At 44.4% G+C, this 24,745-nt stretch overlaps 1 protein-coding gene across 1 annotated transcript in view; it reads right to left on the bottom strand.

The window, feature by feature from the left end:
- LOC108578741 (protein groucho-1-like) overlaps nucleotides 1–24,745 on the bottom strand; it is a 164,367-nt gene that overhangs the window by 116,389 nt on the left and 23,233 nt on the right. The window contains exon 2 of the mRNA XM_017942125.1: nucleotides 9,662–9,759. Within this exon, the coding sequence (XP_017797614.1) occupies nucleotides 9,662–9,759 (98 nt within the window). The remainder of the gene's footprint in view (nucleotides 1–9,661; nucleotides 9,760–24,745) is intronic.

Genomic DNA, 24,745 nt, shown 5'->3' with positions numbered 1-24,745 from the left:
CCGGTTTTATTTTCATTTTATTTCCTTCTTTCTTTCTCTCTCTCTCTCTCCCGTTTTTCACCCTTCTTTCCTCCTCGGAGAGACCGATTTTCCGCCTCGGTCACGTCCCTTAATCGGACGATATCGCAGAGAGTTCGTGTGTGCACAGAGGCGAGCGGTTAAAAAGCACACACAAACGTCGATATAATTGTTGTTACGCGGTGACTTATACACCACTTGTACAACGTGAGATCGCGTGAGTCGCGATGCAACCTTCTGAACGGCGTATCAAAACTATCGGAAACAGCGTGCAATTACGCGAATGTTCCCGTGGAATCGCGTAGGAATTTGATTCGTTCGATTGAACACCAAGGGGGAAATCGATGCACCGGTAACGATTGTTCGCCCAACTTTACACGACTTACTAAGTTTTTTCGTTGCTGTCAGATTTAACCCACGTGCTGGCGAGCAAAATGTTCACGGCTGTTTTAAGCTTTGATATTTGAAATTTTTAGTTTGGACATATGTGTCGGCGGTAAAAATGTCCGGAAAATGAGGATTCGATAAAACGAACGGTTTTACGATACTTTCACGAGAACGTAAAAAATTGTTAGAGGAAATACAGAAATGGGTACTTGATTGTCGACAGAAAGGTTAACGCAACTCTTCGGGAACGATTTTTTAAAGTTAGAAAAAACTGATCCAGTTTTTTATGCAGTTACAGTTATATTCGTGTTAAATTGCTTTCCTTGTCTGGAGACTGTTTTCCATATTTTCTCTATCACAAATACTGAAATTTTGAAAGAACACTAAACGTATAGTTAAGGCCACGATATAGCGAGGTCGTAAATTAAACTCTCAAGAATCGGCATCGATTGATGTTGCGGCACTCAAGGCCGTGTGTTGCAGTCTGTTTGAGGGTTCCAACAATAAACGAATGGTAGCATATGATTTGGTACTTCAAGTAGAAAATGGTATTTCATTTACAAATGGAAAATATGTTAATATTAAAGCTACACAATCCTTTTGCATTTTCTATCTGCATCTTGTAACCGTACTTCCAAATGCGGCTTTTCCCAGAAGAAAAAAACCCTAAATTGTCCTAGCTGAACTCAATTTTCAGTAAATATATTAGAATCAGTTTGACTTTCGCTGGATAGAAGAATTCTTTGTACGGTCCTGACCATGGTTTCAAGTACTTATCTGCTCGTATCTCTGTCAATTTTCGGGTCCCGGCAGCTAAAACATGTTTACTTTGACGCCTAACCGATTTTACGACCTCGCTATATCGTGGCCCCGACTATACACGTGTGTCAATGTCCCTGAAGAGGTTAACCCTTTGAACTCCATATTTCTTTTTAAATTTCCTTTTCAATAACTCCCTATTATCTTAAGAATTTGATTTGAAATGCACTTCAGAGACATTTGGTTGACAGGAAGCAATTTAAACAATTTTTTTTACTAATTATATTGAAAACAGCATTAAGAGTCATATTCTATGTGCACCTGTGGCGACCGCCACGGGGGGGCCACGCACTTAGGCCTGGCGACTCTTGGCCCTCGAGGCGAAGAATCGAGAGATGTTTTTCCAAACATCTCCGAGTTTCTTCGTCCCCGAGGACAAGAGTATTGCCTCGGCAATGTAGGCCCGCGCCCCAACTTCCTGGGACTTTCCCAGGGAAAAGGGCCTACTTAAGGGAGCCCCGAAAAAGGCACGAGGCCTTTAGCGCAAGAACGTAAACAGAGCGATTAGCTGGAATTTGCGTTCTATGTTACCAGAAGGAGAGACAAATTCTCGAACGCCAGGAAGCGAGAAAAAATGTAAAAAAGACGACAACATATTGTCCCAATTGTCCAAAATCACCAGAAATGTGTTCCAACTGTTTTAACGAATACCATGCTACGTAGTATAATGTTGTATTTTATTTTAAATATAAATTAATGTATAGTATAATATAGTGTGATATTCCATTAAATTCTTGTGTTACAAATGGGATTTTTATAAATTACTTGTAAAATCCTATTTAACTTGACGAAGAAGAACGTCACCCATGTCTGGGTGACGTGGCGACGAACGTGTTAAGGGAGCCCCGAAAAAGGCACGAGGCCTTTTGTCCTAGACCTTCTCTGCACGTGCATCATGTAGTTTACATTTGAAATTTAAGCATTACGTTTAAATAAATATATTTTCGTTACCCACTTGGCGAGTAATCATTTGCACCACGTCGCTTCCAAACACCTATCGCTCACCAAGGTAGAAAAAATATTGCAAAATATAATACATATTCAAACTGGCAATTTAAAAACTACCTCGTTCATACCTGCGAATAAAACTGATGTCGAGTCAAACTCGACAAAGTAGTCTATAGGGTTAAGACAAAAACTTCTACTTTCCTCCATGAAAAATACCAAAAACATGTTATTTTCGCGGAGATTCGAGGAAATCGACGAGGGTGAAAAAATTCAATTCGCGATCGAAAACGAGCTACGGCAGAGAGAGGGTGGACGAACGTTGGTTTTTCATCGGCGCGAGTCGATCCGTATCAATAGCGGTACGGTGGCACGAGGGCGGTATTGCGCTTGCTGGAATAATAGAGCGTTAAATGGAAAATTAATTTCCATTGATCCCGCGTGGCGCAACAATACATCGCGTGGAACTACGCGTGCGACCGCATATAAGGTTCCCGTTCACGGCGGAAGTAATTTTTTAACGACAACAGGACCGCGTCATATTTTTGTTTGCCGACCTCTGACAGGAAAATAGACTCGGGTCCGACGCGCGCGCCTTCCTACAAAATTGCACCCCTTCCCCTTCATTCCGTATAATAAATATGTGCTCGTAATAGTTGAGTGCACTGGGTAACACCGTATGCAAAACCTTCCGCGTGTGTTCGTGCTCGCGGTATTCGCTCGTGCGTGTGACGGTACGTACAGGGTGTCGCGTTTGAACCGATTATCCGCGTGAGAATTCGGGAAATAATTGATCGTACGGAAAAATATTTCGGATGAATATAGAAAAATTTAAAAAAAAATGAAGGACGAAAGAATACACGGTTTTACTTTTACGAGAGTAAACGCAACTTTCACACGACTTCTACACTAAAATATCGCGTTGCACTTCTCTTTTTTCTTTAATTATTCGTCCAATTTTATCCGAACGATTACGCCTTATCGCGACACTTTTGCAAAATATTCACGTGGACTGAGTCGAAACGCGACACCCGGTACGTACGCGTACATTTGTATACGTGTGTACTGGCGCGTTTATGCGGTACGCGTTTCCACCCGTGTTCCTAGCATTTTACGAACGGACAGCAGCAGCACGGACATCGAGATAATTCTCCTCGGTTTTCCCTGTGTTATAACACCAATTACGCAAAAATTATGTTTTACGGTATTTTTCTTCGCCGGGCTCGTCGGTTCGGATATATCCGCGACGCGCAACTACGCGCCTGTTTTTGCCCGGTCATCGTCGACGCGAATGGAAAGCGGCGGTATTATCATTTAACAAGCCGCATTACCGCGTATTAAAGAGAGAGAAAGAAAAATAGGATTGGCGAGGGAATGAAGCGATTGCCACGAATCTATACCCTCCTCCCCCCGACGGTTTCGCTCGCTGTAAACGATAAAAATTGAAATAACCGGACCTGGCCGGAATAAACGAAGAATGAAATTTATTTCGATCGGTCGTCGCGATTTAAATATTCCGCCAGACGTAACGAATTAATTACGCAATATAGAATTCATTCGACGAGTCGAACCAGGGCTGAGTGAAGTAATATCGAAGCGGGGGACGGGGAGAACGAGATGGGGACGCGTTTTCTGTAATCTGGGAAAAGACGGGTGGATGACGATGACGGTGGTGTGTTGTACCGCACGATAAACGTATTCTTTATTCTTCTATCCCTTTTTCTTTCACTTTTTCCCTCTCATGGGCTTACCATCGCATAATGCCTCTCTCTGTTATCTCTCTATTTCTCTTTTTTTTTTCTTTTCTTTCACCGGCCAGTTTCTTGCACTCCAATTTAAAGCTGCAGAAGGGAACACAAGAACATAGCATTAATATCCACCAGCAGCCCTCGAGAACACGGAGGGAGCCTTTGTTTGTCCCTTCGTACGTTGACGTCGTAGTCGCGACATTAAATTAAAACGCGCGCGCGTTCGCGTTCCCCACCGACAATGGGACCAACGAGAAAAATTATTACGTCCGAAGGAAGGAGAGAAAGGAAAAGCGGGGAAATAAGTACGTCGGCTAATTCGTGACAACGAATGGAATAAGAAGAACGACCGTGGGGGTCTCGTGCCGCGCACAGTCGAACGGGAGAATAATAAGCCATAGCTGCTGGTTCTCGTAAAACACGCGACTCGCGCTAAAAACTATTTCCCATCTCTGCCTGTATTTATACAGACTGTTCCAGATAACGATAGTCTCTTATTAGCGGTGAAAGAATGTCCTATTAAGCTTAGTACGGTCTTCGGGTCATTTTTGACCCAGCCTCTTCTTATTTTTTTAAAATAACTTTTGCTGCTATCAAGTTTATGTTCCTTCAACGTTGCACTAAAAGTTTATTGTCTAGGTTCGTAATACAGCGTGCTGGTCTTCTTCGACTTTCTTTCAAAAATCTCTTTTCGGGTCAAAAAAGACCCAAAAATCTTAAGTGTACAGTCGGAGGAAGAAATAAATACCAGGGTTAACGCTGACACAAGGCGCTATATTTTCACAGCGGTAAATAGTCGTTTACGATTCCGAGGAAGCATCAAATTCGCGATATATCGCGCATCGAATACCTAATTATCAGTCGCGGAAACGATTCGATAAGGGGAAACAGTCCGCGAGGGCAATTTTCATTCGTTACCCGGTAATTGAATAGGACAGGTTCGACGGAAGGAAAAAAGGTCTAAGGCGATTAACTAATCTTGCAGTGGCATCGCGTTCGAGAGAAATTGAACGCGCAAACCCGTAGAGCAGAGAAAGAGAGGCCTCCCCGTCGATGGAAATTGATAGGCAATTATTGTTCTCCGTTCGATTCTGGAATCACGGAAGCGAAAGTCCGTCGAATGACTGGCGTGCTTCGACCTTTGCCGTTCCAGCCTGTGGGACCTATAGTGGCGCGTCGCGAACTGTGATCGACAGACGGTATTATATCGCGCGTGTACAGGACAGTCGTCGTCGTCGTCGTCGTCGCGTAAAGTAGCCCCCCTTCCGGGCTCTGTTCGTCGATATCGACGATCTCTAAGCCCGATATCTCTCGAACGAGACGCGCGTATAGTCGGTGGAAGAAATATGGCTAGCTGGTAAGTTTGCTCGGGCGTCGAAATTTACGTGTACCGAGCATATCGACGAGCGAATCGACACAAGTCTGAGAAGATAAGAGGCTCGAAATCTGCTGGCGTGTCTTAGCTTCGATTCAGCTCCAATCGAAAAACTTAGTATAACGTGCGTGAATCTTCGTATCGCTGCGTCAATCTGTACGCTGCTTAATACTTCAATTTACGACCTCGCTATATTTCTTCGATCGACTATACACTCCTCTTCACGCGCAGATTTATTAACTAGAGTATACTCTATCTCCTCGCAGCAGTGAAAATATAATATCCGAAAAATGTGTCTCTCAGTGACGCAAGATTACGATTTAACGAACATTTTAAAAGGCCGTCCAATTTCATATAATACACTATCGGAAAGAGGAAATTCTTTAAAAACCGTCCAATTTTCGACTACCAGTTACGCCGGTACACAGCTGAATATATTCAGATAATCGTTAACACATTTTCAGTGGCCGTACAAGGATGAGGAGAAAAAGCGAGAAAAGTAGCGTTACACGGATCCCGGGTCTCGGCATCGACGCGATAAATTAGCGTGATATTAACGATCGGTCAAACGATAATTCTGGTTGCGCCACTGGCCCTCGTGAAGCCCATTAATTATTTCAGATTGACGCGACGCAACGATTTACAAGCCGTCTTATCGAGTCTCTCCTGCCTTCCCTTTCCCTTCCATATCTTCGCTGGTGAACGTTTTTGAGACATAAATACGCGGAAACTCGCACCTGTTCCTCATTGCGCCGCGAAATTCTCCGGTGGTTCCCGGGGGGAGGGGACGGTTCGCTCAATTTGTAAACGGCAAATTTATAGCTCACCCCTCCCACACAAACGCACACACACTCACTTTCCACCTCCCTCCAACGCCCCTTTTGCCAAGCTACCGGTTCTCTCTGGTGTGGCGGCGGCGGGGAATCGAATTCGCGAAAGCATTTATCCAAGCGTACCGCGTTTGATAATAAAACTAACGCGGCCCCGCCACTTTCCGCATCATCGAGCGTATAATACAGACATAAAATGAATTATTCCGTGCGATCGCCGCTGTTTGCACGGAAAATTCTCTCCCGCCGCGAGAGCTTATGTAATCTTTCTAGTCGGCGGTGTTCGCGCGAACACGCGGCATTTGTTATATGCCGCACGATCGAAACTGTCGAAAATAAATCACCGAGCTAAACAGAGACAGAGAGAGAGGGGGGGAGAAAAAAATTTGTGTGCACTCGTTTATGTATGTTATTCCATGGTTACCTGTTTTTCTCTTCTTCCTATTTTTTATATAGAAATGTGTATGCAAATAACGCCGGAGATCGGGTAAATCGAGTATTTTCATCGATATTCTTTTTATTCAGATTCATAGCAGAATAATTAGGTTGTTTCGCAAGTATGTATAATATTCACGTACGCAAAGTGTATGAAATAATTCAAAGAGAATCCGGTTTCGAATGAAATCCAACTCGGGAATAATTGAACGGGAAAAAATGAAATTATTCTTTGATTGAAAGCGACAAGGATATCGTATATGTAGAGATCCAACTGGATCCAGTATGATCCGACTTGATCCAACTTTGACACAATCTGATCCGACTCGACTCGACCGGACCAAACTTCTTCGAATTAATTCAATCTGATACACTTCGCGTGACTACATTGTGGATATAATACCAAGGGGGAGACGTAATTACGTATTTATATTTATCAACCTGTTGGCCGATGGAATTTTTCGATTAGAACCGCTCGTTAGCCGAGCATTGTTAATGCGACAAAAGTCGAGTTAGCTCAGTGCTGTACAGCGTAGGGGCCCCTCAAGCGCCTGCTTCCCCCTCCACTCGCTCTTTCGCGGGGCGTGCCTTCGTTGTCATGGAAACCGCGCGACGCTAAGGAGGCCGCCATGACAGTCCAGCGTTTCGGTAGTCAAAAAAGCTTGACAAACGTATCCATGTACTTGAAATTTGACTGGAATCTACTAAAGTAAAATATTCCACGCCTCCCAAAGAGAATAAAAATAAAAAAAAATTCGATCCTAAATAAACATCGAAACACGTTAAACGTGTAGTCGAAAACGGGGCCGGCGAACGTGGCGCGGGCCGATCGAGAGCAAAAGTTCCTCAGGGTGCTGTGGCGCGCGTGGTCGAACACGATCAAACGGAAAGAGTTGCAGCGGAAAGTGTTACGATCGTTAGTCACGACTACGCGTTCCCGCGGCAAACATTTTCATTCTCGGCTCACGTTGTGCGCTACCAGCAACGCGCTGCCGTAGAGAGAGGTCCCAACGGAGGAGGGCGGAGAGGGAAGGGGTGTGGAAAAATCGAGCACTCTCCGGAAGAGTTGGTGTGCACCGAGTGCGAAATTGGCTACTTTCTGACTGTCCTGTACACACTGGTGGCATGAGCGCGTCGAAATGTCGCACGCGGCTCACGTACGTCTCGCACATATTTATGCATGTATGCACACAGCCCCAGGGGCACTCCCCCTCTCTCTCTCTCTCACACACACTCTCGTCCTCTCTTCACTCTCCCGGCTCCTATACCCTCTGTGTGTCTGTTCCCCGTGTCGCTGTGACACGAAACAGCAATTTAAGTTTCCGTCGTCGGTGGAAATCGTGCGGCACGTGACGTCGCGAATTAACACGTTAAAGGGTCGGGACATAAATTAACGTGTCAGGCCGCTCGATAAAGATCGCTCGGGCATACGGTGAAAACGGACGCTTCGCCCCGAAGAAAGTTCCCTTATCGAGCAACTTTTCTCTCCGCTGCTTGGTTGCTTGCTCGTTCGTTCGGTTGCGTGCGCGATCGTATCGCACGATTACCCTCTATATTCCTATACTTGTTACGTTTTTACGACGTTATTTATTTCGTATGGCCGGCCGTGTGGAACGTAACGGGTGGACTTTATGGAAAGCTGCGGAACAAGGATTCGATCAGGTTCGTGGAAATTCTTGTTTCCAGACTTGTCATCGTACCAGCTGGATTTTTCTTCGCCTCTCCAATTATATCGTTATTTTCCTAATCGTGCTCGATTATTTCTTCAACACTTCACACTTACTTCAAATTGCACAAATTATTAAGACACTTTTGTACATATGCAAATTTTTTTTTTTCCACTAATCCTTGCATAGCGAATGGCGGATGTCGAGTCGAATATGACTCAATACTGAAAATCTTCTTCGTACGCAGGCGAAATCATATTTTTTTACACACGTCTGTTGCATAACAAGTATGTCTTCGAGAGAGAAAGAGACGCAGGCGTGTCGGAAAGAAAATGTTACGGGACGATCCGCGAAGAAGCTGAATGGCTCGCAGACGCGTAACACGCGTGCATAGAATCGAAACCGAGAGGCCTGCTCGTCCTCCAGGCTATGTGCATACTTCAGTGTGCATAGCTTCCGCTCGGACAAACAATTCTCTGCCTACATCTGTCAGGTTTGTCTCTGTTCGCTTCGCCTACGCGCCGACACGACGTTCGCGCAAACATTTCCGAGATAAGATCCGGCGGCGTACGCTTGTGGAATCGACTTTACTCGATTAATTACCGTCACTGGATAAATACCGTTTTGTCAGCCGGTTGTCACGAAAAATACAACAATTGTGAAATATAATATAACCGTGAGAACGAAAACGGAGGGGGACGCTTACCAGCGGAATTTCAATATTCCATTTATTTTTCTTCCAACATTTTTATCATTTAATCAAAAACGTATTAATTAGCGGTACGCGTGGAATTTTTCATTTTCACTCCAATAACTGTGTGTTTCAGCTTTATTTTCTCTGTTTTCCATTTTTCAATATAGAAAGTACAGTATCGTTTATAATTATTTATACATATATACGTTTTCCATTGCTTCGGTCTCGTCGATGTGCAAACCAGAGTGGAATTTATACAAAAATTACACAGCACACATTGTAGCTTATTACCGTGGACGTGGTAAATATTAAAGATTAAATTCCTACGGAGCAGCTCGTTGCTACATTTATAACCCGACATTTTCACTTAATTCACCGCCGACAACTGTATCATTATTCCCATACCGAAGATATAATTTCTACCTTTTCTTGACAACGAGCCAGCCAGCCAGTCCGCTCGAATAATAATTACAAATGATATTGCGTGTCTCGCGGCGATCAGATATCCGCCGAAGAAAAAGTCCAACCGTGAAAACGAGTTCGATTCGCAACTTTAATTGAATAACGACATTTTTCTCTCTCCGCGATCGTTCAATTTAAATTTCCCTCCTCCCTGTGCCTAACCGTTTCACAAAATCTCACACTTCGTTTCCCAACCGCGGCGGAGTTCCTCTCGAGAAAAGAGGGAGAGGGGGAGAAAAAGGCTCGGGTTTGATTTACGAACGTTGAAACTAAAGATCTACCTGTGATACTGCGTCTGAAGAAAGTTGAAGTCCTCCTTGATACGATCGCACAACTCGCCGATCGAGAATTTATACGGCTGGTTAGGCTGTGGTGGACCCTGAAACATCGAAACAAAACGACAACGTCAGTTTTCATTCTTCGTTCGATCGAAAACAGTTTTTCAAATTCTTTTACACAAAATGACGAGGAAAAAGAACATTTTCACACACGTTAATCACGTTTTGTCCGGCCACTCCCGTCATTGTTACACACTTTGTAATATGACAGGGAAAACCGGGTATAATTACCCTTTAACTGTACCACTAGATGAAGTTAAATACCATTCGGTTCTACCGTGTAGAACAATGGTTCGAAAGTTGTTCCGCGGTATCGTTAAATCTTTTAACTGCTCGCTTCATTTGCATTTCATTACCCGAGGGTGGAGTAAAATCTAGTCTATATACTTTGCGAAGAGTATTAATTAATAAAAAACGAAAAAGACGAAATAGTATGTTACTAGGAGTATTGGCTTAAACAAGTTTCCAGTTGAAAAGAGAGCGATGCTCTAACGAAAGTTGTAATTAAATAGGCGAACTTTCTCAACCAGCAGCGATCGACGTCATATCAAATTCCCATAAAGCAGTTTATTTTCGGTCTACCAGGCCCAAGTATGGTTTCGAACTTCCGATCTATAATGTATATACTTTCCTACGCCAGTCGGGCGACGCGGGGGGGCGGCGTCGGCGTCGGGACAGAAAAGGGAAGCCCTCCTCGAAGCAGCGGACTAAAAGGTTACCCTTAAACGACTCTGTTTGATCTTGTTTGCATCCGTGCAACCGCCACGCGGAAACGTAGGAGCGACGGCTGGGAAATATTTTCTCGTGCCTCGAATTTGCAGCGAACGAACCGCGTTCGGTGTTACACCACACGCGGAGAAAGTGAAATATCTGGTCGAAATTAGATTTTCTAAAAATCGCGGAAATACAACCGAAATTTCTTTTCTATCTTTCTCAACGCTGCAATAAAAATATAAGCAATATTGTTCTGTTGAACATCGAAGAACATTATTTATTGGTACATATTGGAATGGAGAAAATAGTGCGAAGGAGGATTAGAAAATAGATAAGGTGAAGATAAAAGATAAGAGTGTGCACGTGGTTACGAGTTTGACAAACGTGGAGAGAGACACGCCTGATCGGTGATTCTATGGATGATCGTGGTAAACTTGGAGCGGTTCGAAAGGAAAACGCCGGTGCATTTGGCGACAGATTGTCTTATGAGCGAAATCGAGTGATTCCCGAGCGCAATCGGACGTCGTGATTGCGTACGGAACGAACGGTAATCCTTCGATGTGCCGGATGCACTTGTCACGGCCCACGTAAGCAGCCGCCTCGAGGCGTGCACACGAACGCAATCGGCATAAGCGGCGGAAATCGTGCCGCTGCTTCGGCTTCCGTTCGCTGATTACGCCTCCAGTTTAAACCTGCGCGTACCCCGAGACTCGTGCTGCAGAGCACCGTTCTTCCCTCCTCTCCTCCCCCCGTCCTCCTGACAATTTCAGCTCGTAAAGGCAGCACATAAGAGAGTACCGACTGCGAGGAAAAAAGGGATTCAGGAAACACTTTAGATGGAAATCGACTCTTGTCGACCGCGAGAAACATTGTTTCCTATAGCCGGTGAATATTCTACTTCTTGAGGAGAGAGAGAAGTCTCGTCGTAAAAGCCCGTAGAGCAGATATTGCCTCGTCGAGTGTAAAGATGCAACCAACTACCGCTACTATCCCTATTCGAGGGATAATCGAGTGAATTCCGGCCTGTATAATCGGTACAGTAATTGTCGTTAATTAGCGGCGTCGAAGCGTTCCCCGAGTCTGTTATTAATTGCACCGCTTTCAATAAGAAGGAAGTGTAAAATAAAAACGGAGAAAACGAGAGAACCTCGGAGGAGAAACTCGGAAGCATCCTCCCGCTTCCTGCGTTCCTCGCAGGATTAAGAATATACAGGGTGTACACCGAAATAAGAGTGAATAGCAGACACGGCGATAGGAAAGAAAATTCGTAAAAATTTGCAATATTGCAATAATTCATTGTACTACGAATTATTGAACAACACACAGGGTGTATATAATAACAAAAATAGGAGTGAATAGTAGAAATCAGGATAACGAATAAAATTCGTGAAAATTAGATTTGTCATACATACGCAATATTTCTTACGCTCTAAAATTACATCCAGAATTTCTGACACACTTGGTACATCCGCAACACCTGACGTTTGTATCTGGGACGTTTCATGAAATTTACATGGTTCCCTCGAACCGGATACGAGAACGGACTCGACTTTCGAGAGAGCTTCCAACAAGTCTCTCCTTCTTACGATTCAAAGGAAGAGATACCGTGTCGCGTCGTCGGTACGACATTTCGAGCACGTCAGCCGGATTTTCTGCACCGACCAAAAGATATCTCTCGGTTATCTCGCGAAATCGTTTTACCCCTCCTCCACCCTCCAAACACAAGAGATTCGACGAGATTAGATCGATATAAAGGATCCAACGCCACCTACATACACACACACACACACACATGCACATATGTATCTCCTTCTTCCTTCCCATTCGTGTCCGCTTTTATTCGTTTCCTTGGCTGAAACAACGGGGGTGGAGGAGAAGAGAGTCAAGCAAGAGAGAAAGAGAGAGAGTGTCAGAGGAACGGCGGAAATAGTGGCGCAAATTCGGTTGCTGCTCCGGCATTTGAGAGCCCGATGGAAACCCACGCTTACCGACTTTGGCGGCAGCTGTACCAGCGCCCACGACCGTAAAAGCCACATTATTACCGGTAGTACCGCTGCTACCCACCTCCGTATACCTGTCGGTAATAACGTTACGAGCGTGTTATCGATCGTTTTGCACGTCGTACCCCGCATAAACGGATACGCCACGACGGCCTCGTAAAAGCTGAAATAGTTCTCCACCTCCTCCACCACCACCACCGCCTCCTCCTCCACCTCTTCTACCCTTCCCAACCTACACCACCACTATATAACCCGTGTGCTCTTTCTACACGCTGTCTCTCTCACTCACTCTCTCTCTCTCTCTCTCTCCATCTTCGTTGCACACGAGTCCTTTTACCGGTGAGAGAGCAAGAGAGAGACAAGGTATATACGCGTTATTCTGTACAAGTTTCGCCGCCCCGTATCTCACGGGGCTTTAATACAAAACGTTCGAACGTAAAAGTTGTTCGTGCACTGGAGATATTTTGAAAAGCTGGAAACTCACCGGCGCACCGGGATATTTTGGAAAGCTTCCCTCTCGCGACGTGAGGAAATTAGCGTTTCACAGAATCGTCGTGCGGAATTTGGTTACACGCAGCGATTTTTCTTCTCTTTTTTTTCCTTTTTTTATTTGCAGATTTCGTGCGCCGGAATTTGTGGTAGGAGGATTTGCGGGGAACGCCGATGCGTGTATTTTTGATAGACGTTTTTACAACGATTGTATTTAATCATTTACGTTTTATTCTACTGAATTCTTGTTTCTTTCATGAAAATGTAACATTCTAATCGACCGTAATTTTTCTCCTCTCCAACGAAGAAAAATCGGTTTGTACAGGGTTAAACTACACCGATCGTATCTAATTTTTATCCATTAGTTTCGTATTATTCAGCTTTTAACGGCAGGGATTTCCCGCATTCTGCCAGATTGCATCGGTGTACATACTAATACCTTTCATTTATTAAGAAATCCTTAATGACAGAAAAAGGTAGATACAAGATACAGCGGTCCGTAATTATTGTTTAACACATCATTTACGAATCACGAAAGCCGCGGGCGGTATCTCTAGATCCAGCAATTATCCTCAAATAGCGGAAGCGAATTATACTTTCTCCGTGCTATTCCGCTAATAACACCGAGCACACCAGCTAAAACAAACCCCGCTAACAAGAACTACGATAAAGAAGAAAAAAGAAACAAAGTAACGAGAATCACTTTTAACTGCAGCCAACGTATAAAGCACGGGGTGATATCAACGCTTGAAAAAAAAAAAAAAAACAACACATCACACGACTTATTCTAACCCCTCGGAGTAACCTTATCACGAAAGAAGAGAAGAGAAGAGGAAAATAAAAACCCCTCGCCACTCCCTTAAATCACGGCACGTAACAACGATTTCCTCGCGCCTTCGCGAGGCGTAAAGTTCGCGGGCCAGCTCGATAAAAGCTGGCACAGGGCGACGGCTTATGAAACGAAACTACCCCTCGGCGACTTTACCCGAATCGATAGTTCGTGCTTATCAGGTTAGCGTGATATTTGCCAGCGTCTAACGCGCTAGTCGTTGGGGCGAAGCCGTCAAAGGCGACACCGCATATCTTATTTGTCGCGTGTATAGTCGTCAACCAAAGCCAACCTACACGTCTACGAAGTTACGTGTGACGCGTGTGTGTTTGTGTGCGTGCACACGTAAAAGCGAAGAGAAGTTGTACGTTGTGTGATCGTGTTTTTAAGCGATATCGAACACGTGTAAACGCATCGGGATACCTGGATCCAGTTAACGGGGGCCACCTTTAAACGCCGTACACCAGCGAATGAACGAGTTAGAGGGGCAGAGGCAGGCATACCGAGCTGGGAAGGCTCTGCAAGAATCGACAGAGCCACGCGCGCCTGCTGATCGGCAGAATCGTTGATCCCATTTGTCCGCGCAAAGCCACCCGCGGTCAATCCAATTAATTTATTGGCTTTCGCCGCGGAGCACTGGCACCCGTACACTTTCTCTCTCCTCTCCTCTCTCTTTCTCTCTCGTCCCCCGCGCTTCGCTACACGCTATACTTAACGGCACGAGCTTCCGTCGTCGCGCACATCGCGATAATGCGCGCGCCACCCGGCAGGAAAAGCTCGATCCGACCGATTACGACCACCTAACTCTCTCTATCTCTCTCTCTACGGCGCTCGTTCGTTCTCGCCTGCTCTGCGGTGAAATTGAGAAGCGGTCTGGGTAAATATCCGAGAGGAGAATTTAATCGCGAGCGACAGAAATTGGTTTTCTCGTGAGTTAGGTTTGATTTCGGTGAAGATCCCAGTGTGGACGTTTAGGTACTAGTTTTTTTAATTTGAAATTTGGGAATGTGCCGAGGTTGAAGGAAATATGAATTTTTTAATTTTTGTCGAGAAGGATTTTTGTTAGATTTCATTCAGCAAAGGTTTATGGCACGATCGCACCTACAGGCTGTTTTTGAGATTAGGATTTAATTTACTATTTTATGCTTTAACGTCCATCCTAGCGAAGGCCGGTAGAATCACTTAATTAGAGTTTTTTGCCGCTTGTGCCTTTCGCGCTCAATAGCTTAAGAACATGCCATAAACCACGGGTTTTCCGAAGGGTACAATTGTCTGTAACGGTCCGCTGGCCGATGAGTCACCCGGAGGAATTTCCCGAATTATTATAAACATTTGGTTACCCCTTGGGATCTTCTCCCACTCCACCAGGGTAAAGCGCGCTAAGGGCGCACTGGAAGGAGTTGGCGAGAAAATTAGGCACGTTGATTGGCGATGAATACTAGAAAATATTCACCAATCAGCGTATTTTTCAAGAACCACCGCTCTCGAGGGCGAAGACGAGCTCTCGAGAAGTCAGAATCATTACAACCATCAGAGCAAAAACATCTATCAGTCAAACTAGTCACTTAATTTTTACATACAATAAAAATTACACAAAGTTAGAAAGGCAACACGCATTTGTCCATTTTTAATCAGTCGGCTCAGTGCGGCAGCACACACGGGCTACATTAATAGAAATCAACAATTTTAGTTTATTTTTTTTTAAGCACTGTGGTTGATTCTTTTGTTGTATTTTAACACTTAAAGCGCCGCAATATTTGAGTTTTGTAGAAACATGCACTGTTACAATATAAAATAAAATAACTCTTGCAAAACAAAATTTCAAGTTTAAAAGTTTACACAGTGATTACAGGCACAACGACGATTGTTGATGATACAAATATTCGGCCACTTGTTGTTCAAGAGATATCATATTTTTTTCTGCACAAACATGTAAAAACGCATTTAGACGCTTAAAGTGTTAGTTGATAACGTTTGAAAGGAAGTTTGAGAGAACTTTTGCAACTTTGATTTAGGGAAAATCAGTTTTACCTTTGAATAGATGAAGTTTCTTGCATTTCTGACGATTCATTAGCACACAGATGCGACTTTTGGTTACAATTTTTCACATCTCTACAAACATGGTCACAGAGTATCGGAGTACCAAGCGGTACTCTACATTACGGATCCTATATTACGAACAACCATTGCAATCCACACACAGGTGTACACGCGTGGAAAAACCACGTTTCAACAATTTGCGCGTGTACATGTGCATTTCACGAGCGTATAAACAATATTTTAATAAAACTTTCTACCTATTCGAAATATACGTTACATTTTTTACGTAACGTTCTCCGTCCACTTTCAGCCACCGTTAATACCAGGTTCCACGAGGTATGTTTCATCTACTTGCCCCGTAAATGGGTCCTTTTTTGCCTCGTTTCTAGAATTCCAGGTTCTTTATTATTTCGTTACTATACGGCCGCTCACGTCGCTACGTTTATAATTGCCATTTTATGCGCGAAACCGGACCGCCGCGAATGTTTCCATTTAGAGAGATATTCGCCACGTTTAAAATGCACCGTGTATTTTCTACGGAAATATTTCTGCGCCGGGGCTCTCGACGTGTAGAATGGCGGCGGATCTCCTTGCCGGAGATCAGATTGCTACCGGGGTCGAGAGAAAGTTCTCGCTGATATCGATCGACGATCGCCTTTAACGTTAAATTCGCCGGGGATATTTCCACTCCTACGTACAAATCTACGATAAAACACTTGCAGAAACGTAGCTCGTCCAATACACACATCGCACGAAGATCTTTATAAATCATAATTATCTTCCGAAACAAGGAAAACAAAAAAAAAAAAGAGAAATAAACGATGGCCGTTTTCATCGGACAATTCCATTATCGTTCGCCGCCCGCCCGTGCAGAATCAAGCACGCGAAAACAGATCTCGGTTTCGAAGCGCCGCAGGATTAAATTCAGATTTTTCGATTTTAATGTTATTAGTTTAACGCGGCGAGCGGGTAGACAGAATTCCAATATCGTTCTCGCGGCAATTGGCGCGATCAAATAAAGGCGTAATAAATACGTGTCGTCCCTGTGAAATCAAGTTGAAAACGCGACGTGGGGCAGGGAAGAAAGAAGAAAAATAGAAAAAAAAAATTTTCCCCGGGTACATTGTTTGCCAGCGCGGCGCTAGTGCACGGCCGTATCAATAATAAAGCGTGCACGTTTCCCGTGTACTCAACGAAATGCCGGGGCCACGCGTAACCCGTGCACGCTGCTCCCCGCCCACTCTCCTCCTCTCTGATTTTTCCATAGGAAAAATTGCAAGGATGCGCGCCGCGGGGAAAATCCATTTTTCGCCGCGGTTTAAAATATTCATCGTTTTACATGGAATAAAACGGGAACAGGCGAGCCAACACAGCAGCAGCAGCAACGGGGAGCATGTGTGCAGGGGAGAGAGAGAAAAGGGTTTTTGTACACGCACACGTGGCGCCTGGTGGAGAGCTGTGTAGTGGAAAATGCGGTTAGCTTCCGTTGAAAAGCGAAACGCGAATTATGTCGTTTCGACGAATAATGATGAGAGAGCGCAGCCGGCACCCGTCAATCAGTGTCCTTTACGTCCTGCGGCCAATTTAATTATCCGATAGCTTCAAACCTCCCCCAAAACTCCACCCCCTCGAACCCTTCTCTCTCGCGTCACACGCGTCCCTCTTTTACCTCTCTCTCTCTCCTCGTCCCCCTCTCGGTTTTTTTTTTTTTACCTCGACCTGATCGAGAGCAATCACAATAACGCGATCCTATGTATTTCGACTGGCGGGCACTTTGAAAACTACCCCTGAAATCGGTGACCAGCGAGGAAGAATTAATAAAACGAAACGTGACCGGTGATGGTAGTTGAGGTTTAGAGTGGAAGGGTGAACGTATTTTGACGTTTAGCTCGTGATATACTGGGTGGTGCGTTATTAATGGCATACGAGAGGTAATTCCTCGTGAAAAAATGAGTCGGGAGAGAGTCTATGAGAGGATTTTCGAGAAAAATTGTTTTCATGCTTGTCGTAATGCGATTTTTATAAATATAGGCAATTACAAGTTGGCGTCTTTATTGAACTTACTGTACTACTAGCTGTACAAAGGCAATAATATTTTTTTAAAAATACGTCTAATAATTCCGTAGGGACGATACTTTTGAAAGCAAGTTCCTTTATTTGAATATTTGTCATAATGCGATCTCGTTTGAAAACGAAAAATAATTATAGACAATTACAAATTAGCATCTTCGTTGAACTTACAAAACTAGTTGTACAAAGGCAGTCATTTTTTTTTCCTTTTTGTTCAAGTGTCGACATAATTTTTTAACTAAAATCGCCGAACGAATGGATCATTTGTAAGAGCAGACTCTCTGTATCTTCTTAAACATGTGGTTTATACAACAAAGAAACGAAAACATGAAATGCTTGGAAAGTTTTTATCAGCAGTACACGCTGGTACCATAAGTCCTGTAAAGCGAAATACACAATTTCGCTGGCGGTATAAAAAGCCAGCAGACATAAGAAACGGCGTGTCGATCACGTAACGAAAAGAAAAGAAAAGAATTAATATCGAAAGCTATTCGAGCTGAAATGGCGGGAGAGATTGGTGAAAAAAGTTCCAAGCATTTTCGCCCGATTTCATTATCTCTCTGTCTGTTGCCCTCTTTTCGTCGACACGGCATTATATGGAACACGCGATCGAGCGCTTTACCAGCAGCAGCCAGGCTACGTCGTAAAAAGGAGCAGCAACAGCAGCTCCGTATCGGAGAAAGAAACGACGAAGCATCGTCTCCCGTCTCTTCGTAGTAAAGTCGATACAGGACAACGCGATTTCCTCGCGTTCATGGACAGAGAGAGCTATCGGACCGTTATAAAACGTCTCGTTTATTCTTTCGTCTCGATGCTCCGTTTATTCTCAAAGCTACGTCTGCTACGATTTCCCGTCGAGCGCTGTCAAAGGTCGACAAGACGTTTAATGGAACGAATTCCAACCTGGATGAAGGGGGATGAAAAAGAAAGGGAGAGGACACGTCTCGTCCTTCTATCCTCCGAGGGTTAATGTTTGTTAGCAACTCTAATAACTCGACGCCGCACAAAGTGCATTACCTATGCATTACAGACACATGGAGACCGGAGATGGATGGAGAGAACAAGAGAGAGAGAGGTTAGGCGAGCGTGTCGTGGTGCGCATTACGGCGGATAGTGGCAACAGAACCAATCAGTTGCGTTTGCAGCCACTCAAGTACGCTTAAGTGGCGCATATCAGCGCGCCTAATTACGTTAGTTCCATCGATCCTGGCCGTCCACTAAAGACCCGATTATCAGCATGCATTATCGGCCGAGTTAAGGGCCCTCTATACCGTGTCCCCCTGCTGGCCGCGCCTCTTCCGTGAAAGCGAAACACGCGCGTCAAACCGCTAAAGATACATTAATCATTTCGCGAATCGATTCCGGATAAGCCGCCTCTCTCTAACGGCCAGAGCCCAGGCTTTATACATATTAACGGGGCGCTCCATGCTTCTCAACACACACGTACACATAGGCATACACCGAGAGAAGAGAAAGCATCGTATCTCGCCAGCTTCCCTCCATTTAATTACCATAATTGCCGCGTAATAATTAAACGAAAAGTTAAAGACTCCTTGCGGGGCAATTATCGCGGCGCGAATAAAGGCGTGTGTGTGATCTTATTTCATGGCAGTTCGGTGATTTAGTATTAATGGCATGCTTCCACTAAGCACTTTTTTCTTCCGTGCCCCCTGCAGCGGTTGCTGGAGGTTTGCAAGTATGTTGCAGAGCGCGTGACAAGTTTTACGATGGAGGACGATGATGAGTAAGGGTGTAACAGGATGGACGAAGGAGCCTGAGAAAGTTCGAGACTCTGTGGCTTTCTTTAAAATGGAAGTTTTTCAGGCAACGCTGTTTAACCCTTCGTTACGCCGCTGACTATGTTTTAGATTTTACACAGTCGTATTATTTATTTACCGCTACACCATTACATTTCTACATCCGTTCTTGCTTCTCCCATCGGAACGTAAAATTCTAATTTGTCGCGAACGAGGAAAAATCAGGTCGCGGATGATTAATAGGAACGGTATTAGCAGAATTCTAGTCTTTGAAACAAATCAAATTACCAGAGACGGTTTTACAAAATTCCGGGAGCACAGATATCGCCGATCTTGAAAGGAAATAAATTCCAAGCAAAAAATGCGAATAAAATAAACGCTCCCTCTGATCCGGAAAGTCGATTACAACGAATGTTAAAAAAGCACACCAACCGGGAATATATCGAAGCCGAAACACACCGCAATTCCACCGGCGGATCGTTCGTAATTTTATGCTAATCAAAGAGAACACGATACTTGGAGCGGGTGGAACGTTCGGGGGTGGTGTAGAGGATTCGGGAGGTGAAAAGTCTGCGAGAGAAAATCAGAAGTGAACTCGAGAAGATGGTGTAGAAGGACAGGAGAAAATGGAGAATGACAGAGAAGAGCTTCGAGGGCTGGCGGTTTTCCTCGCACCGCAAAACCACCAACACGTGGTGCGGATTCCGAAACCACCCGACGACCAGAGCCGACCGCATTCGCCCTATAACCGGACCGACTTACACCCCGTAGTTCGAAAGCCCGCCGCTGGTCAAGGTCTTCGAGGCTCGTACGCAGATTTCGGGGATGAAACTGGTGTTTCGAGTCATTTCACCTAGCTGTGCTAGTTTCTCCACTTTCTCTTTCCAAATCCTCGATATACTCGTGGTACACTGGTAAAACATACTCAATCCGAAAATTCTCGCTTTTACTTTATGGTGCAAAAAAAATTATTTCACTAAAAAGTAACTTGAAAATTTATAAAAATTTGAATCTTGCAGAAATTTAGTCAAGTGACGCTAATAACGAAACCATTTTTTGTTTTGGCAATGGAACGGCCCTGAGGGTGAAAACGCTCCTTTCAAGAAAATTCTGAGTTTTCATATTTTCCTTAATATATGTACTTGTATGAGTTTATGGTCACTATGATGAAAAAAAAATTATTCCACTATACAGTAATAGTAAGTAACTTGAAAATTTATAAAAATTTGAATCTTGCAGAAATTTAGTTCAAGTGACGCTAATAACGAAATCATTTTTAGTTTTGACAATGAAACGGTCTTGAGGGTGAAAACACCCCTTTCAAAGAAATTGTGAATTTTCATATTATCCTTAATATATTTTCCTCAAATGTACGTATACGAGTTCATGGTCACTCTAACTATTTTTATTAATTAAAAATACGCGAGTTTGTCGGTGCGTTCATAGTGTTTCGTGAACTCAAAGGGTAAAAAATGTGAAACTGTAATTTCCCTTTTCGTAAACGAAGAAAAATTGGGTTACAGACGATAGGACTTAAATCATATCTCCTGTAAGAAAAACATACATATCGACTTAAGAGTTTCTCTCACCGATATATTATTGTCCACAGATTTATGGTACAATTTTTAACTCTTTCAATAAGTTATCTGTAAATAATATTCGAAAATCGTGCATGTGGATTTAAGAGTGAATCATTCCAGAATATTACAGCCATTCGGGATACTTTTTGCCCGGTGAAAATGCTTCGGGGGAATTTCGATTAACCAAGACTCGGGTTTTATAATTTCAATCGATTATCCCGAACTGCATGCCGGTACCATCTGGATGTATAATAAGAGCACGGTCATGTTAAAAACTGGAGATATCACACTTCGAGCATTCATTTATCAAAACGAAAATGACTCGGTGAAATCGGCCAACGCCTCTTTTCCCCTTTTCAGGTGATCATTACGAATCGATCCACGCCCAGTACCACTCTATAATCATGCCAAATGACGCTCTCTTCTCCTCACGAAGAAGAAAAAAAAAAAGAGAAAAAATTAGATACGTGGTATCCCATTGGAAATGCGTCAAAGGCCGGATTTTAATGAAGCGATATTAACCGAGCAATTAAGATAATAAATAAATTGCACAGAAAATGCGCGAGAGGACACACACCGCATAAGTACAAAGTAATGATTTCACAAATAAGAAAGTGCCCCGATAATTTCATTCCGGGATCTCAATTTAATTGACCAGGCCGAGCAAACTGGCTTAATCGAAATCTCACCGCGCCTCGAATCACGGGCGCAGCTATTCAGCTCCATAACCGATCGTATTAATTTCTTTCCTTCCAATTCCCCTGTGGAACCAGGGTACGATCTCTCGTAACAAGAAATCGAAATTCAATGGAAAAGATTTCCAAGGAAAATCACACACTCGACAATACTCGTATTTCGAATTCGTCAATTCGGACAGCTTATTGTAATATACCAATCACGATAAATTTCCCGTTGCAACGATACTCGACACCTGTCCGTATTAATTTACCATCGAACCCAATGAATTTATCAGCGATTCTTATCGGAAGATCCTCGCGAAAGTTAATCGATCACACACATACTCGCACGCGAAAAAAAATCTCGATCAAAGAGACACGAAGGAACGAGACGTCTGCCTCGACGCTCGAATACAAACGGATTACCAGTCTTCTCCTGCGAACACGGAAATTATGCAACGCGATAACAGTTCCCCTAATATCGCCAGACAATGCGCTTCAAGATTTGCATGAAGTACGGAGAGAGGAACACGGGAGACCCGAGGGGTAGACGAGCACAGCAGCCAACGGCGACGACGACGGCGGCGGGCGACGAGTAGCAGAGCGAGAAAGACGGATGGAAATAGAAGAGATTTAGGGTGGCTTGTGAAGAGGAGAGAGAGAAAGCGAGTGAGAAAAGGCGGCAGGGAGGCAGAGGGACAAGGAAACAATGCACGCCTCGTCGACGCCGGTGTATCTTATTGATCATTATGATTATTCCCCGAAGCAGACTGTGAATTCACCCCGAGACTACGGGTGCGCGACCGACATTTGCATAAGCAATGCATTTTGATTCGTAGACCCACATTGTGAGCGGAACACGGAATGACATAAATAATGCATGGCGTAATGATCGCGCGCGACCGCCTCCCGCGCGTGTCTATCTCTTTCTCTACCTCTCTCTCTCTCACACACACACTTTGCATATCTCTCTCTCTCTCTCTCTCTGGCTTCTCATCACGGAACGGGAACGATTCTCGCGCTCATAATTCTTTGGTATGCGGGAGCCGACGTTAGCCGAGCGTGCGCGCGATTCGTTCTACTCCCGTTAGGCGATAATTGAGAGATTTTATTCGCGTATCGACCATTCAGTCCACGATACACCCGCGTGAAATCACGCGTTTCCGCTTTTACTATCGCCGCGTTTATGTACGAGTTATTACTTCCGCCCCTCCGGTGATGTTTCACGTGTTCTAAATAAGGCGTTTCACGGTCGAATCGTAATTTTTTAATTATGCATTCGGGGACGACGAGAGGGATGAGAGTAGCGCTTTGGAATCGGAATGGATATTTTAACGGAGCGGATTATTTGACGATTCGCGGCGGAGTTTCGTCCAAGTGTATACTACCCGGAAAATCTGTTTTGCAACGTATAATGGAGTGTTAAGAGTCTGGCAACTGGAGTTGCAGATTACTGCTCCCAGAAGTGTATGACGTTGTACAAGAGTGTTTCCGAGTTGCGAGCGCCGGAAGATCGCTCGGATTTAACCGTCTGTCTTGTAATATCCAGTGCTACTCTTGACTTAGATTGCATTTTAAACGCGATAAAAGTTCCTTCTTTATTCTTATCTTTAACTTGGCCGTCTGACACGTTACTGAATCTACGAACAGCTAAATATACGTCTAACAGCTAATCGTCAAACAATTGATCAAGGATGAAAGAGACAATTTTCAGCTTGTACATCTTTAAATATCTTGACAAAATTCAACATTTTTATCATCATTATTCTATGCAAGGTAAGCTTCAGCTATTCCCCATTTTAACACATGTCAAGTAAAATAAAAGTTAACGTATGGTACATTCACGCTTGTTACTCCTCGTTCTTGTAAATCACAACTAAAATCAGAATGGAAGTTAATCTTGTTTACTGATATATTTATTTTCGTCACACGTTGAGTCTGCCACGTTGTCAAAGAGTTCCCGTCAATCGACACTAACGAATTAAACCATCCATATTGTTCCGAAACCCATATCTCCATACGTACGCCAGAGAAAGCAGCCTTATCTGCAGCTCCATTCTCCCAGCGCTATCATCGCCGGAGCAAAGGAGCGCTCTCGTCCCAAAAATCAAAGAGAAACGCCAACCCATACACACTCCTCGTGTGCACGCTCGCCTCGACATATCCATACGGTAAATTTCTTTTATTCCCCGGGTGGCGGGCTAGCACACCGCGTTCGAAGCGATGTGAATCGAGCTGAAAACACCTGACACACTCGCCAGGACACACACAGTCCCGACGTGCACGACAGACAGTCTCCCCTCTTGCTCCCAACAACTTCTCTCTCCTTTTCCCTTCTCGACTCACGGGTTCCTCTCGCTCTTTCGCACAGCCGTTCCGGCGAGCACTCGTGCAGATCCGTCGATAAGAGGCGGCCGCGGCAGTTTAACCCGCCGAGCAATTAAGGCGATACGATCGGTGCTCTCGTGAAATAACGTCACACTGCAGAGAGCTGGATACGTGGATAAGTGCTACCTCTGTATGCTGTTCGTCTGTCCCGTTCTCTCCCACTCGCTCTTTCCTTCTGTCGCCTCTGTCTGTCCTTCTTCCTCTCTTGTCTCATACCTTCCATAGTGTACAACGTTACTACGCTCTCTCTCTCTCTCTCTCTAGGTTCGAAACCAGCCGTTTCACCGTCCGCGCGCGCTTTCTCTCTACTACCCGCCCTTTATCTATTATGCCGCGAGTCGCGCGCTCGTGTGTGTTTACACGCATGCTTTGCATCGCGTTTTCACGTGCGCGCACCGCAACGACCACGAGCACCACCACCACGTTCTCGGCGTCGTCGACGATCAGGTGTGTGAATACGTGTACCCTGTGTTCTCTCTCTCT

This window comes from Habropoda laboriosa, unplaced genomic scaffold, assembly GCF_001263275.1.
Source record: "Habropoda laboriosa isolate 0110345459 unplaced genomic scaffold, ASM126327v1 scaffold28, whole genome shotgun sequence".
NCBI lineage: Eukaryota > Metazoa > Arthropoda > Insecta > Hymenoptera > Apidae > Habropoda > Habropoda laboriosa.
Note: the sequence above shows the minus strand (reverse complement) of the source record. Positions and strands in the feature narration are given on the sequence as shown.